Source organism: Acomys russatus, chromosome 22 (genome assembly GCF_903995435.1).
Source record: "Acomys russatus chromosome 22, mAcoRus1.1, whole genome shotgun sequence".
In the NCBI taxonomy this organism is placed as follows: domain Eukaryota; kingdom Metazoa; phylum Chordata; class Mammalia; order Rodentia; family Muridae; genus Acomys; species Acomys russatus.
In genome coordinates this window covers 24,505,977-24,522,989 of record NC_067158.1, presented here as the reverse complement: position 1 = coordinate 24,522,989, position 17,013 = coordinate 24,505,977, and the positions used below count along the sequence as shown (strand labels likewise).

Sequence of the window (17,013 nt, the reverse complement as noted above, 5' to 3'; positions counted from 1 at the left end):
CCCAGCAAACTCTGAAGGCTGAGGCTGGAGGATGGCAGGCTCAAGGACTATTTATGTTATAGAGAAAGTTCAAGTCTAGCTTGGGCAACTTAGTGAGATCCTGTCTCAAAATTTAAGAATGCAAAAAGACCTGGGATGTAACTCAGCAGTATGGAACTTGCCCTGAATTTAATCTCCACTAATGCACATATAAAAGCATAAATATGCAAAGCTGATTATAGAGGACACAGTTTGTTTGTTTGGTTTTTTAAGTATGGCACAAATGGAGAAAATAACAAACCCCTTTGACCCGGGCCTAAAAGGGCTCTACAGATGATGGACAAAAACAGTTTAATACACATGCATTGTACCCATTGGCTGGCACGGAAATAACTAAAATATGAGCCTTACACTCCACTCCAATCACTTCCTGCCACTCCCATCCCTCGCCACTGCAAAGAAACTGTGCACAGGCCTCCCCAGCTGTGTGCTTCAGTATTCTGACCTCTTGTGCTGGTGTAGCCCAGTGAGCTGCTGACTTCATACTGGTGCAGGTGGGGGTTGGGGATCATCAGGATGTTGGTGCTCTTGCCCAGGGAGCTGTCATCAGAAGCCTGGCTCCTCACTTCCTCCGTGGGCAGTGCCCGGCTTGGCAGGGAAGGGCTGGAGGAGACATCACAGGAGCTGGCACTTCTGCGACTATGATTCTCCTGCTCTCTCACAGACCTGACATGCAAGACACAAATTACCACGAGAAGGACGCTTCAACTTTGAGTTAAAATGTCAATGACAATCATCAGCTGTGTACACTCAGGGAATCAGTATCAAAGCTCCCAATGTACGAAACAGTGCTAGCCTGGACGACAAAGTAAGATTTCCTCCCAAAGTAGGGCGTGGTGGTGCACACCTTTAATCCCAGGACTTGGGAGGCAGAGGCAGGCAGATCACTGTGAGTTCAAGGCCAGCCTAGTCTACAAAGTAAGTCTAGGACAGTCAAGGCTACACAAAGAAACCTTGTCTCAAAAAAAAAAAAAAAAAAAAAAAAAAAAAAAAGAGCACTTGCTACTCCTACAGAGGACCCAAGTTCCATTCCTTTCCCCCATGTCAGGTGGCTCACAACAGTCTGTCACAGTCTGTAAGTTCCAGGAGATCCAATCCCCTCTTCTGGCCTCAGCAGGCACTACATGTGCACACACAGATGAAGGCAAAACATCCATACATAAACCTTAAAACAAATTGATTTTTAAAATGTATTTTGAAATATGTACAGATGAAAAGAACGGGATACCTAACATTTGTTTTGAAACACTGCAGCCAATATTTAAAATATATTTAAAAGTGAGAAAGTAACTAGGATATTTGTCTCTCTGATGAAATTTTAATGTTTTCTTGAGAAAAGTTTTTATAATAATACACTCATTAAAACATGAAACTTTGTGCTAGAAAGATATCTCAATGGTTAAGGGTATTGGCTGCTCAAAGAAACCCCAGTTCAACGTCTAGCACCCGGATGGTGGCTCACAACCATCTGTAACTCCTGTCACAGGGGATTCAAAGGCTCTTGATGCAGATGGTGTAGAGACTTAGGTACATGCAACAAAACATCAACACAAAAAAATAAGATAAAAACAAAATATGAAACTCTCTAAGGGGAAAATCTTAAGAAGCACTAGGAAGAAAGACCAACAGAAAAAAGTGCAATGAAGAGGCATCACCTCAGAATATAGGAATTAGCCTCCCAGGGCACTGCCCTTTCAGCATCAGGGCTGTCTCCAGCCTGAAGGTAGCCGGAGACTAGATCTCAAGGTCTGATTACACATCCATCCCTTCAACAGCAACTATTTGAGCACCAGAATATGTGTAGTCATGTGACAGGGCTAGAGGGCCTATTAAGATATGGTATGAGCAGGCAGGAGGGGCGCATGCCTTTAATCACAGCACTTGAGGCCAGCCTGGTCCACAGAGAGAGTTCCAGGACAGCCAGGGCTACACAGAAAAACTCCCACAAAGCAAAATAAAATCCTAGAAAATGGATTAATGTGATTTGGTCAACAATAAGCTAGAGTTCTGTTTATAAACTCTCAGTGTTTAAGAGCACAAGTTGTTCTCCCAGAGGACCAGGGTTCAATTCCTCGCACCCACATGATAGCTCACATAGACCTATAATGCGAGTCCTAGGAGACCTGATGCCCTCTTCTGGCTTCCCTGAGCACCACACATACACCTGATACACAGGTCTACATGAAGGCAAAAAACACTTGTACACATAAAAATAAAAATAACATATATAGCTTTGCTCTCTCTCTGCCTTGGTTTCCTCCCCCCGCCCCCACCATCTCTCTGGCTTTTTCTCTCTGACTCTCTTGGTCTTGGTTTCTCTCCTTTCTATGGTGCCCCTTCTCCCCCTTTGCCCACTTTTATAATAAACATTTTTCCTAATATTAAAAAAATAAAAAATAAAGTAAATGTATAGCTTGGAGTAGCTCATTTTCTAAAAAGATGTATTATTTTAGATTTTTTTATTTTTTAAGACAGGGTTACTGTATTATGTAGCTCTGGCTGTCCTGGAACTCGCTGTGTAGACCAGGCTGGCCTAGAACCCAGAGATCCACTCTTCTTGACTCTATCTCCCAAGTGTTAGGGTTACAGGTGTGTGCCATCACATCAACTATTCGAACTATGAGTGCATGCCTGCTTCGGGGTGGGGGGGGTGCCTGTGAGTCTCCTGGCATGGGTGCTGGAAAGAACAGCAGCACTCTTAACTGCTGAACCATCTCTCTAGCCCTAAGTGCATTTAAAACACAACAAACACATACAAGATCCAAAAACCTATTACAATTAGAAATTCATTTGACCAAAACAACACAGAGCAAATTAAAAAGCACAAGTTAAAAAAAGAAAAATTCTTGTCGCCTGAGGAAAAGTCATGCTTTGTGAACTGCATCTCTTGGCTATAGAATGTGTGAAGATCTTACTGTATTTTTAGACAATACTTGACAACAAATAATATAAGTAGACCCAAGAGCCTGCAAATGGAATCCCCAATGATCTCTACAACATGGCTTTCATGAGGCTATTTTTAAAACTTTTTAAGATTTTTATAAGATGTATTTTATGTATGTTAATGGTATACTCCCATGTGTGTAGGCCCACCACATGTTGGCCTGGTGCCCATGAAGGTCTGCAGAGACCTCTGGATCTCCTAGAGCCTGGAGTACCAGAATCTAGATGATTCTGTACTGAGTCACTGAAAAAGCAACAAAGGCTCTTAACCACTGAGCCATATCTCAAGCTCCAATTTAAACATTATTAAGGTTGCTTTCATAAAGGCCTCACAGGTTTTCTTTTTGTTTTATAAAAGGCTGTTTTAATATAAACAAGTGTTGGAATAAAAAAATATGGAATGCTTCACAAATCTGTATGTCATCCTGCATCAGGGGCCTTGCTAATCTTCTCTGTATGGTTACGATTTTAGTGTATGTGCTGCCAACGCGAGCACTCCTCGGGTTTTCTTAACAATCTTGTTCTCCTGAGATATAGTCTCACTATATAACTAAGGCTGGCTGGTGCACGCCTTTAATACCAGCACTCAAAGGCAGAGGAAGGCAGATCACTGTGAGTGAGTTCAAGACCAGCCTGGTCTACAAAGTGAATCCAGGACAGCCAGGGGTAAAAAGAGAAACCCTGTCTCAAAAAACAAAACACACACTAAGGCTGGCTTTGAACTTGAAATCCTCCCACTTTGCCTCCTGAGTGCCAGGTTACAGGCCTGTGCCACCGTGTCTGGCTCCTAAATAATTTTATATGACCCCCCCCCCAGGGGAATCTGACAAAAACCTGCAGATGGCGAGGCGCTGAGCCCGGGATGGACCAGGCAGCCTGAATACTTGAGCATCATAGGCATCGTAATCTACTTGGATGGGAAGGGTGTTCTCAGATTCCTTTGGAGTCCCGAGAGCTGCAAAACACAAATAATATAAATAAAGTACACTTCTAACATATAGAGAGATATCTCTAGAGATGTACCTATCTATAGGCATATATTAGATAACTATACAGATGACCTTAGAGGGTCATCAAAATCTGCAAGGCACAGGTGATCACGTACCAAGAAAAGAGAATAATAACCCAAACATCAGGGTAGGACTGACATAAACGATGTTAAAATAGCATAGAGCTGCCAGGCAGTGGTGGCGCATGTCTTTAATCCCAGCACTTGGGAGGCAGAGGCAAGTAGATCTCTGAATTTGAGGCCAATCTGGCCTACAGAGAGAGTTCTAAGATAGCCAGGGCTACACAGAGAAACTCTTTCTTGGGGAGGGGGTAGGGGAAAGTATAGAGTTAAAAGAAAGGCAGTGTTAGCAGCACTTTAGTCTTCTGTAGTCTCGCTTCACATGCTGGCTGAGCATCATCAGAGTTTTATTACTTTCCATCTGACCCCAGAACTGACACTCACTGCAGCTTACGAGGTACAACTACAAGGTGGCTAAGGACCTTTCCAAAGGTGACATAAAGGGAAGTGGGGATCTTGATATTTACACGAACCTTTTATAATATTTCACATTATTTTGTTGCTTTGAATTAACTACTTCTTTTTTTCTGTGTAGCCTTGGCTGTCCTGGACTCGCTTTGTAGACCAGGCTGGCCTCGAACTCACAGAGATCTGTCTGCCTCTGCCTCCGAGCCTCCAAGTGCTGGGATTAAAAGCGTGTGCCACCATGCCTGGCTTAGCTGACTATTTCTAAAAGTGACCAAAAAACATCTCAAAAATACTCACATGTATCACGGCCATTTTTTGTTTTCTCCAAAGCAGACTGAAAAATTAAATAGATAGTTTATCATTCCTCTGATAGAACTAAACTTAACACAACAATTGCCCAAAGCAAGGACCATGTCTTAGCTATCTAGTAACTTATGAAAAGTGGGTGCTAACACCTGCCACCTGCCTACCATAGTGTTAATAGGCCCTGCTAAGTCTTTCAGTGTCTACCTTGCATCTTATTTATTTGCAAAACCTTATCCAAATGGGGCATGGACCAAACTTGACAGGGAATGTGTTGGCTGATTTTATGTGAACTTGACACAAGCTAGAGTCATCTGGAAGGAAGGAACCTAAATCGAGAAAATGCTGCTTTTTCACTTACCACCCTGGGCTGGAGGTCCTGTGTTCTATGAGAAAGCAGGCTGAGCAAGCCACTACGCATCAAGCCAGCAGCAACATTCCAACATAACCTGCTTCCAGGTTCCCACCCAATTTGAGTTGTTCCCTCAGTGAGACTATGATTTAGGATTTATAAGCCAAATAAACCCTTTTCTTCCCAGTTTGCTTTTGGTCATGGTGTTTTGTTAGTAAAAACCCTAAGACAGGAGGGTTTTTCAATTCTTTACAAAATGAAGGCTTTGCTGATGCCATATAACTAGCAAAACCTGAAGCCTTTATTTTCTCTCTAGGTCAATCCACTACTGTGTTTGTTCCACCATGGCTGGGTCCTACCTGATGCCTCCCCATCCTGAAGGACCAGCAGGTCTGCCTATTCTGTATCAGAGCTGAGCAATCAGCAGCTTACTAAAATGGAGTAAAAGGGGGACCTTAGAGCCATCTTTTTCTTTTCTTTTTTTTTTTTTTTTTTTTTAGGCAGAGTCTCACTTTGTAGGCCTGATGAATTTGAAACTTCTTCTGTAGACCAGGCTAGCCTCAAACTCACAAAGATCCACCTGCCTCTCTCTGCCTTCTGAGTGCTGGGACTAAGGAAATGAGCCACCAACCTGACTGAGCTGTCACTTTTAAAAATGTTTCTAATGAATCTTTCAAGTCTCCCAATAATCAGAAATGATTTTTAAACGATTAAACTGCACAGAATGGCATAAACATTCACAATGCACTTTACACACATGGCTGATCTGCTTTGCCAAAGTATCATACACCAACCAGGAACTCAAGAACCAACATTAACATGTTTCCTAGTATCTGGCATGAATATCTACCATTATTTTGTGGTAAGCAGGAAAACAAATCCACATTTGAATTCCTTTTCTTTCTTTCTTTCCCTCCCCACCCCCAGACAGGGTTTCTCTGTGTAGTCTTGGCTGTCCTAGACTCTCTTTGTAGACCAGGCTGGCCTTGAACTCAGAGATCCACCTGCCTCTGCCACATTTGAATTTCTATTTACTTACCACTACAATGTGACCTTTAATTTTTTTTTTAATTTCTCTTTTGCTGCAATATGTATCCTTTTCATTATCCTTGTCTCAAATAACAGTGGCTTCAGTATCCAAATTAAACCAGTCACATCAAAATGAAATTAACTTTCCCCTCTTAACTTTGTTGTGAGTTTTTTTCTTCTTTTTTTCGGTGGGTTTTTTCCTGAGACAGGGTTTCTCTGTGTAGCCTTGACTGTCCTAGACTCGCTCTAGAAACCAGGCTGGCCTCTAACTCACTGCCCTCCGCCTGCCTCAGCCTCCGGGTAGAGTGCTGAGATTAAAGGCGTGTGCCACTACCGCCAGGCTCCTTTGTCCTGATTTAAACAAGATCAGCCAGCAGAGCTGCTTCCCAGCTGGGGACTCAATCCAGGGCCTTATGCCCTTTCTATGCTAGGCTATAGAATTTTCAACACAAAAATTTTAAACCCTGTTTATGACATAAGCCGGGGTGGGGGGCATGTGATGACAGTACTTCAAGGTCAGAATAAACACAAAATTGTGTGATAGCCCCTGAAAGCTGTGCAAATTGGGAAAACATACCTTCTTTCCTGCCAGTTTTATTCGTGGAGTGAAACTGTTACAGAAAAGCTGGCTTTTGGATGTGTAGAAACTGTTAAAAAAAAAAAAAGGGTAATTAATCTATTTATTTATTTTTATGTGCATTGGTGTTTGACCTACATATATGTCTGTGTGAGGGAGTTGGAGTCACTGGGAACATGAGTTACAAACAGTTATGAAATGCCAAGTGGGTGCTGGGTATTTAACCTGGGTCCTCTGAAAGAGAAGCCAGTGTTCTTAATCAATGAGCCATCTTTTCAGTCCCAATTTTTTATTTTGTTTTGTTTTTTGAGACAGGGCTTTTCTGTGTAGCCCTAGGTGTCCTCAAATTCAGATCCACACGCCTCTGCCTCCCGAGGATTGGGACTAAAGATGTGCACTTCCTTCTCTGCCCGGCTTCATTACTAAACCTTAAGGCAAACCGAGATCCTAGGTAAGATCAGCTCCCCTACGCTTGGCTTTGTTGCAGGTTCACAAATCTTCCCAATTCTAGCCAGTGAGATGGCTCAGTGGGTAAAAAGGACTGTGCACACCTGACAGTGTGATCTCTGTCAACCCACTGATCTCTCTGGAAGGACAGAATCAATTTCCAAAAGAAGTCCTCGGACCTCCACATACAACATGCGTGCGTGCGCGCGCGCGCGCGCGCGCACACACACACACACACACACACACACACACACACAGAGTAATAAAGCCAAGCATGGTCACACTCTGCAGGCAAAGGCAGATCTGTATGAGTTAAGAGGTCACCTTGTCTACATAGTAAGGTCTCAGCTATATAGCAAGGCTAGAGTGAGACTGTCAGTAGTGATGATGATGATAGTAAAAAATTTAAATTCTAACTTCACCATGAGCAATGATTTCAACTGTTGTACTGGCTTTTTCTCCCCACATGCCATGTGCACACTGTTTAGTGTGTTCTAGTCCTAACTGCTAACATAGAATCTTCTATGTCAGGAATGAAAAAGACAAAAACAAACAAAACCAATCTCATTATATCATGATACTTTCATCCTGATGTTTGGTATAATGTTAGACCCACAGAAATTCTTAGTATTCACTCACTTCACTAATCTATATTAAAGTTAAATAAAACAAAACAAAACAAAAAGGCTGGGCAATGGTGGCACACACCTTTAATCCCAGCACTCAGGAGGAAGAGGCAGGCGGATTGCTGTGAGTTCAAGGCCAGCTGGTCTACAAAGTGAGTCCAGGACAGCCAAGACTACACAGAGAAACCTTGTCTCGAAAAAAATCAAAATTAATTAATTAATTAAAACAAATAACAGAAAAAGGTCAGTGCTCAAGAAAAGATATTTGAAACCTTTAAATCCCAATCCCTCTAAAAATAACAATACAACCATGAACGAACACACAGAAGCTGTACTGCCTTTCTATTCCTCAGGGATGCAATACCTTCTGGTATTCTCTTTTTCCAGTAAAAAACTGGCAAATAATGTTTGGGATATTGCCAATTCTACCTTCTTTAAAAATCTCTGACTACAAACAAATAAAAAATAAAAATGGGGCTGGAGAGATGGCTCAGAGGTTAAGAGCACTGGCTGCTCTTCCAGAGGTCCTAAGTTCAATTCCCAGCAACCACATGGTGGCTCACAACCATCTATAATGAGATCTGGTGCCCTCTTCCGGCATGCAGGCACACATGTAAGCAGAACACTGTACAAAAAATAAAAATAAATAAAATCTAAAACTAAATGAATAAAAACGAAGCCAGGTATAGCGGCACACACATTTGGGGGGGGGGACACACATTTAATCTAACACTTGGAAAACAGGGGAAGGTGTAACTTTTGTCTTTTTCTTTTTTCCAAGACAGGGTTTCTCTGTGTAGCCCTGGCTGTCCTGGATTGGCTTTGAAGACTAGGCTGGCCTCGAGCCCACAGAGATCCGCCTGCCTCTGCCTCCTGAGTACTAGGAGTATGAGATTAAAGGAGTGCACCACCACACCCAGCTGGGAAAGTTTATCTCTGGGGTCTATATGGTGAGTTCCAGGACAGTCACAGTGAGACCATGTCTCAAGAAACAAAGCAGCAGCAGCATCTGCAGACAACCGGCAGGCAGGCCATGGGAACAATCTTATGGCACACTAGGCATATAAGAAAACAAGAGGTAAAAGGAAAGAATTAAGTAAAAGTTATTTTCTTCCCAGACATCAGTAGTAAAAGATATGAATAGAACACAGAGAAACCCTGTCTTTTAAAAAAAAAAGCTGTGCATGGTGGCACACCTAGAATCCCAGTACTCAGGGAGGCAGAGGCAGGAGGATCTCTGTGAATTTGAGGCAGCCTGGTTTACAAAGGAGTCCAGGACAGCCAGGGCTTCACATCAAAGAAACCTTGTCTCAGGAGGAAAAAAAAGTTTGAGTAGAAACTTGGCATGGTGGCAGACGTCCATTATTCTAGCACTTGGGAGGCTGAGGCAGAAGGAGTGGGTACACAGCAAGACCCTGTCTCAAGAAAAAAAGAAATGACTGAGGGCTTATCTTAGTCAGTAATGTGTTTGTCATACAAGCAGGAGGACCTTGGCTCAATTTTCAGAACCCATGTGAAAAAGCCAGGCTCAGTGCTGTGCCTCTGCGATACCAGCACAGGGAGACAGACAGATGGATCCCTGTGGCTCACCGGCTGGCTAGCCTGGCCTACTTGGGAAAGCTCCAAGACAATGAGAAAGAAGACACAGTAGGTTGATATCTGCCTTCCACATTTATGTACATGCATGTACACACACCCACAAACACATGTTTAGCAATACAATATTATGAAACTATCTAACATTCTAAGAGACTGGAACATTTGCTGGACCTCCCAGCCAGTTATAATACACCTTGAAGAAACTCAAGACTGCCTTTAAGAGAACAACTTAACAAAGAGCATGGTGGTGCATGTCTTTAATCTCAGCACTAGAGAGCAGAGGCAGCTCCAGGACAGCCAGGGCTCTGTCTTTACAAGCTAAACTGTAATCTTAAATTATGGATTCTTCCTTGCCCCTGACCCATAAATAATGCATGTGTATATGTGTGTTATCATAATAAATGCTGGAAATATCAAAATATAGGTTAAAAGCAACCTTATAAATGTTGAAGACAACATATAGATACTGCTTGATAGCATTTGTTTGCTTGTTATCTGGGTCAGTTGGACTGAATGATGTAACCTCTTATAAAATTCTGTTAAAGATTTTTATAGAGTGCCCCTCATTCCTTCCCCCATGTGATGCGTTCTGTGCTGTTCAATAAAAGAGAAAGCAAAGTCCTTTGTTGGGAACACAAAGAAACACACACCCAAAGAGCATTCAGGCAGGCACAGATACAACAAACACAAAGCTACAGAAGACACAGGGGGAAGCAGACAATCCCAACCTTGGCTCAGCCTTGGTTAAATTACACCAGGGGAGAACGTTTTTTAATTTCTTAATCTCAATGCAACAGTGACACATTCTGCGTGTCCTGAGGCTGTTAGTAATGTGTTCGAACTGACATATATGTACACACAAACACACACCACAGGCATGAGTTATAAAGTAATGAGAGATAGAAAAATGGGTTTCTATTAAGTTTCTATCATGAAATTGCTGTTTTTCAGGGCCACAAATAATCTAATATCACAATTTTCATTGGGTTTCAGGGATTTTTGTTTGGTTTTGGCAAGGCTCACAGTGACATGTGAAAAGCAGGTGTCAGTCCCTCCAAATTTTTAGATTTAAAAGTCCTTCGCATGTGGTTCTGTCCTGCATCCCAATGGCACCAAAAAAGCAGTATAGGGTGGAAAGATACAGTGGTAATTTGGGACTCTTCCAAGTTACTATAAAGTAAAATTTGAGAAAAATGCAGAACTCTAACTGGAATACATATATTTCTATTTACTCTATAGTTAGTTTCAGAACAAAATTCAAAACAATAAAATATGGTATAATTAAACAACTGTGGTTCTTAACTGATAATTGAATCTACATGTATTAAAAAGTTAAAAATAAAGGAGTCCGTGAGATGGCTCAGGAGGTAAAGGCCCTTGCTGTTGTGACTAGGCTGGCAGAAATGAAAATATTCTGAAGAGACACTTGTGCCTTCAGTCTAGGAGTCTATTGAAGTAATGGACCTTAAAGAATTTCACGCTGGAAAAGTAAAGGCTGTTCACACAGTTCTAACAATCTGTGAAACCACCCTACAGGATGAGACGGAAACCCAGACAATGTCGGGTCAGTGGTGGGAGGACCCACATCTTGCCGGCTTTAGTGTGCACATCCTTGGTCTTCTACCTAAACTCTGATCTCACTTCAGGACCCTGGAAACAGCTGAGGGGTTGCTGGATCTCGCCGTCCATCTTCCTAACGGTGCAACAGGCACTCAATCTTTTTCTGCTTTCTCATTTTTTTTTTCCCTTACAGCAAAAAATGGCTGGATAGATGGCTCAGGAACTAGAGTACTAGGTTTGATTCCTAGCTCCACATGATGGCTCACAATCTGTAACACCAGTTTCTAGGAACTCAATGCCCTATTCTGACCACTGGGGACAAAAGGCAAGCATGTGGTACACACACATGCAGGCAAAAGACCCATCCATATAAAAAACTTAAAAAAAAAAAAAGTATGATATCTGCACTGGATGTTGTGACCTATAGTTTTTTTGTTTTTGTTTTTTGGTGTAACAGCCCTGGCTGTCTTAGACTCATTTTGTAGACCAGTCTGGCCTCGAACTCACAGAGATCTGCCTGCCTCTGCCTCCCTAACTGCTGGGATTAAAGGCATGCGCCACCACACCCAGAGGTTTATAGCTTTAATATTAATATTGCTTGGGGAGGACAGTCAAAAGTTTGAGACCAGCTTGGCTATAGAGCAAGATTCTGTCTCAAAAAAAAAAAAAAAAAAAAAAAAAAAAAAGAGTAAGTTTTCATATATAACAGGAACACAGCTTGTGACAAGGTAAAAGACACAGAAACAAGGCTAACATCTGTATCTGTAATGAGTTTCCAAGCTGATCTCTAGTATATATTTGCAACTTAAATACTGTAGAAGCCAGAGCAGCAAGATTGCTCAGTGTTAGGTCAAGGCACTTGCCAGCAAGCCTGAGGACCTGAGTTTGATGCCTGGGAACTACATGGTGAAAGGAAGGAAAGAGCCGGGCGTGGTGGCGCACACCTTTAATCCCAGCACTTGGGAGGCAGAAGCAGGTGGATCACTGTGAGTGCGAGGCCAGCCTGGTCTACAAAGTGAGTCTAGGATGGCCAAAGCTATCACAGAGAAACCTTGTCTCGAAAAACCAAAAAAAAAAAAAAAAAAAAAAAAAAAATTAAGAAAGGAAGGAAGGAAAGAACCAAATCTTACAAATTGTCTTCCGATCCCTACAAGTGTGCCATGGCATGTGCACACATGCACACACAGACACATAAATGAATACGTGTACTAATGAGTTTTTAAAAGATATGCTGTAAAAGCCAAAATAGAAGGTTCTACTGAGCTGGAGGCATAAGGCAGGTACCACTCATGCATCTCAGCATATGATGAGCAGCACAGAGAACAGGAAGCACCAGGGAAAAAGCATCTCCTGGCCATCGGGAAGAAGTCACAGAGGACAGGGGGTGGAACTAGGTCTTGAAGTAAAGTACCTGCAAGGAGCAGACAGCAAGGCTTCAGGTTTAAAAGAAAAAAAAAAAAAAGAAAAGGCAGACCTGAGGGTAAGATGCTGGTGTCCTCCACCAGCCACAGCAAGGAAGGTAAAATGGTGGCAGGAGAGGAGGCTGCAGGCGTCAACCACATTAGCCCTTGCCCGGCCCTCCTGAGCAATCAGATCAAGCACAGAGAGCAATGGTTTAAAGACCACTGTCTGCAGAGCCCCAGGATAGTGGCATGTCACGCCTTGCCAGTGATGGCAGAAAAGAGCACCAACGCTTTTTTACTTCTACATTTTGAGATTCAAACTAACACTATAAAAGCTATTTGTTACTTAGGAACAAAATGAAAGAAGAAAACAATGGTCTAAAGAAGTGACTGTCAGGCCTAGGACAGAACTGTGGCAAAGCAACTCCTACTATGCATAAAGCCCTAGGTGCAGGCCAGACAGATGGTTCAGTGCTTAAGAGGACCCAAGTTTGGGGGCTGGAGAGATGGCTCAGAGGTTAAGAGCACCGTCTGCTCTTCCAAAGGTCCCGAGTTCAATTCCCAGCACCCATATGGTGACTTACAACCACCTGAAATGAGATCTGCTGTCTTCTTCTTGTGGTGGGCAGGCACACGTGTGGGCAGAATACTGTATAAATAATAAATAAATCTTAAAAAAAAAAAAAAAAAAAAGAGGACCCGAGTTTCGTTCCCAGAACTCATATCAGGTGGCTCTCAGTCACCTGGAACTCTAGCACCAGATGATCCAACACTTTTGCCTGGTCTTTGTGTGCACCCATATACAAATGGTATACGTACACATAGAAATAAAAATAAATATTAAAAAAGATCACCCAAGTTCTTGGTATGACCCCAGTTCAACCAACCAAGCAACCAAGCAACAAATAAATAAATAAGGCAGGAAGGTTTGGATATCTCAGCATATACTCACTAGATAGGTAGATGGATGGATGGATGGATAGATAGATAGATAGATAGACAGACAGATAGATAAAAAGGCAGGTATATAGGCAGGTCTTATGGCTCAGAATATGATCCCAGCCTCCAACTGAGATAGGGCTGTCATGACTCTGAGGCTGGACAACACAGAGACCATCTCAGAAAAATAAAACAAAGTAACAAAAAATTGAAAGAGCCAATACCAAGGACACTATTCAAAACATTTTTTTCCCATTCGAGATCATACCCACCTGTGATTTATCCAGTGAGGAATATTATAATCATCACCCAGCCGAGAATCCCTTGGGACGCTCCGGTTGTGTAGCTGCAAGAGAAAAGGCCAGGGCACAAAGGAGCTAGAGAACAAGCTGGCTACGGCCTGCTCAACTTACTTACTTATTTTTTTTCTTTCGTTTTTTTTCAAGACAGAGTTTCTCTATGTAGCCTTGGCTGTCCCGGGCTCTCTCTGTACATGAGGCTGGCCTCGAACTCACAGAGATCTGTCTGCCTCTGCCCCTCAAGTGCTGGGATTAAAAATGTGTACCACCACACCTGGCTCTATGTGTGTGCGTGCGTTCGTGCATGTGTGCGTGCGTATACACACGTGTATTAGTGTTTTGCCCACATGGATGTCTGAGTGAGGGTGTCTGATCTTGGAGTTACAGATAGTTGTGAGCTGCTGTGTGGGTGCTGGGAACTGAACCCAGGTCCTTTGGAAGAGCAGTCAGTACTCTTAACTGCTCAGCCATCTCTCCAGACCCCAACTTTTCTATTTTTAACTATTCTTCAACTGGTCTTTCAGAAGGAAATCTAAACTGTATTACCTTGAATAATGGCACAGCATGTAATGGCTGTTCTCCCATGCACACTAAGTCCACACCAATTCCTAAGAAGAGAAGGAGGAAGAAAGGTGGGATGAGCAGGACCACAGGAGAGGTAAGGACTCCAGTCTGTTAATGATATTACTGAACTTGGTATGAGGCAAAGCTGGCTTGCTGTGCTAGGATTTATAAACTCCTCATTGCTCCTACACAGGACAGAAATGCATGCATTTTCTGTTTCCTCTACTGTCCTTTAGCTTAGACCTTGATTACCCAGATCTGTAAAAAGACAAGCAAGGCCTCCACTAATCAAAATCTAGTGACATCCCCTGATTCCCTTGCAAAGCCCTTGACAGTCTAAGAACACAGTGACAACTCCACAGTTCTACGACAATTCAGGCGGTGAACACAGGGAGACAGAAGAAGCCAAGGACTGTTACCGTTATCAATCATCCGCTGCTTGGTCAAGATCATGAGCAGGCGGTCCACTTCAAAAACGCCCACCCCAGGCGTGATCACCACGGACATCTGCCCAGTTCGGTCAAAGTTTCGGTTGATGTAGTGCTTGTCAAACACTTAAAAGAAAACAAAATTCCCCCCAGTGATGATGTCATAGCTTTTCAGAAGCCAGCACAAGCAAGCATCTCTGTGCTTTCATACCTACTGGCACATCCTGAATTTTAATGAGTCACACAGACATCTACCTTTCCCTTCTACTTCAGCAATGCCTTAAAAACAAGACCTTCATGTTACCCTTTATTGATCACCCTCACTGATGCCCAATAGTTGGCTGTACAGACTTAAGTGCTTAATTTTACATCATAAATTTACATCATCCATCAATGAGTCTATACTGAAAGCGCCAAGAATGAAATACAATACTTTACACTTATTTATCTATCTTGAATCCTGTCTTGAAAAACCAAAAAAAAAAAGAAAAAGAAAAAGAAAAAAAAAGAAACCAAAAAACAAAAAAAAAGTGTAAATTTAAACAACTAATGTTTTGGGTATTTTTTTCCCCCCAAGACATGGTTAGCCTTGGCTAACCTGGTATCCTGGATTGTCTTTGTAGACCAAACTGGCCTCAAATACAGAGATTCCACCTGGCTCTGCCTCCCAAGTGCTGGAATTACAGGCCTGTGCCTCCACGCTCGCTTTAAAAAAACTAATTTTTAATCCTGAACTAATTATTGCTATGAAAAATCCTTGAAATCCAAATATGACAAAAAGAGTAGTAATAAGCTACTCTGCTTTCTAGAACTCCCTAGTCCCTGGATACAGATGCAGGAAGAGGCAATATGAAGAAGTGAAAACACATCAGCACTTTCACCTCCGGCCAGTGCTGCTAAGAGCTACCTGGAGCTGGGCCTATGCCAGTCTTTCCAAGTGGATAAGTGGAATTCCAAATCCAGCAGAGACAGGGTCACTAGAGACTAAATGTGGTTCCAGGAATTCCTACTGCTGTGTTTCTCAGAGCCACCAAGGTCTCCACCTACCCTGAAAAGGGCTACCTAAATCTTTAAATCTCCTTTTCAGTTGGCAAATAATAGTACCTCCGCTACCACATGAGTGCAGCGATAGCCTTAGGAAGAAATCATGGCACAGTCGGTAACTGCTCTTCTTACAACAGGGCGGTGGTGGGCCTCTTGTTTTTACTTAGTACACCCCTTCTCCACTTGAATTCTAAGACTATAGTGTATACACTCTCTGTAGTTTTGTTGTGTGTGCATGGGGGAGAGGGGTGTCTACTACTGTGTGCATGTGGGTGGCAGAGGACAACTTGCAGGAGTCGTTTTCTGCCTAAGACCCCAGGGCTCAAACCCAGGTCCTCCACTTGGTATCAGGCACCTTAGCCCATTAAGTCAGCTCACTGACTCCCTTGTTTTTGTTTTTGTTTTGATACAAGGTCTCTTTAGTAGCTCACATCTCTATATCTCTTACGCTTCTGATTCTCCTACCTTAGGCTCCACACACACACACAAATATATGGGGTTTTTTTTTTTCTTTTAAAAAGCAGAATTAGAAAATTTTTACTTAAAATCAGCTGAAGGGTGGTGTGATAAATAAAAACAGTCTATAGTAAGACAAGCAGCCAGGCAGCAATCCTGCCAGCTCACTACCACAAGAGGCAGATGAGACCACCAAGCTGATTCCCCAACAGAAGGCCCACAGGCCAAAGAGCAGTCATTGTGACCATCGGATTAGAATTACTGCACTGAGGAGTTAACCGGAAGTGTAAATGGGAAGAGGGCTGCCAGGTCTTGGTTTTGGGCATCAGCTGTGAGCTGTCAATGGCCACAGGGGAAGCAAGAGGCCGGCCTACTGTGTTCTTACCATTGAATGACAAGTTGATGGCCTCTAGGTAGTTTCCTTGTGCTGAGGTAGAATTGTCTCCTTGAGGAAAGCCCCCTGAAACAGAAGATACAAGACAAAGAAAATTATTTCATGAAAGATGAATGCTTGAAGGCTAACAGGAAGGTGCTGGGTGGTGGTGGCTCGTGCCTTTAATACTACCACTAAGGAAGGCAGAGGTAGCTGTATCTCTGAGTTCTAGGCCAGCCTGGTCTAAAGAGTGAGTTCCAGGACAGCCAGGGCTACTACCCTGTCTTGACACCCCCCACCCCCAAAACACAAACATACCAAACACACACACACACACACACACACACACACACACACACACACACACACACACAAAACTGAAACAGAACAAAATCAGGAAGGCACCTCTGACACATGGATGCAGTACCTGCCTGTTCCAGCCGCACCAACACTGGGTACTGGATGAAGAGTTTTTTAATGGTCACAAGGAGCGAGGTCCACTCTTCCCTTCTCTCATTCTGCACCACCACTCTGAAAGGAACATTATCATGAGAG

General features: G+C 42.8%; 1 protein-coding gene and 1 non-coding gene across 16 annotated transcripts in view; both read right to left on the bottom strand.

Moving 5' to 3' along the window:
- Depdc5 (DEP domain containing 5, GATOR1 subcomplex subunit) overlaps nucleotides 1-17,013 on the bottom strand; it is a 118,176-nt gene that overhangs the window by 74,172 nt on the left and 26,991 nt on the right. For all 15 annotated transcript variants that reach the window (XM_051165226.1, XM_051165227.1, XM_051165229.1 and 12 more), the window contains 9 exons: nucleotides 16,886-16,989; nucleotides 16,471-16,545; nucleotides 14,577-14,711; nucleotides 14,140-14,201; nucleotides 13,567-13,640; nucleotides 6,721-6,790; nucleotides 4,757-4,793; nucleotides 3,817-3,937; nucleotides 485-705 (listed from right to left, as the gene is read on the bottom strand). In XM_051165226.1, coding sequence (XP_051021183.1) covers nucleotides 485-705; nucleotides 3,817-3,937; nucleotides 4,757-4,793; nucleotides 6,721-6,790; nucleotides 13,567-13,640; nucleotides 14,140-14,201; nucleotides 14,577-14,711; nucleotides 16,471-16,545; nucleotides 16,886-16,989 — 899 coding nt within the window. The remainder of the gene's footprint in view (nucleotides 1-484; nucleotides 706-3,816; nucleotides 3,938-4,756; nucleotides 4,794-6,720; nucleotides 6,791-13,566; nucleotides 13,641-14,139; nucleotides 14,202-14,576; nucleotides 14,712-16,470; nucleotides 16,546-16,885; nucleotides 16,990-17,013) is intronic.
- Nucleotides 3,372-3,478, bottom strand: LOC127206078 (U6 spliceosomal RNA). Its single transcript, XR_007832765.1, has one exon. It is a non-coding gene; the product is annotated as a U6 spliceosomal RNA (small nuclear RNA).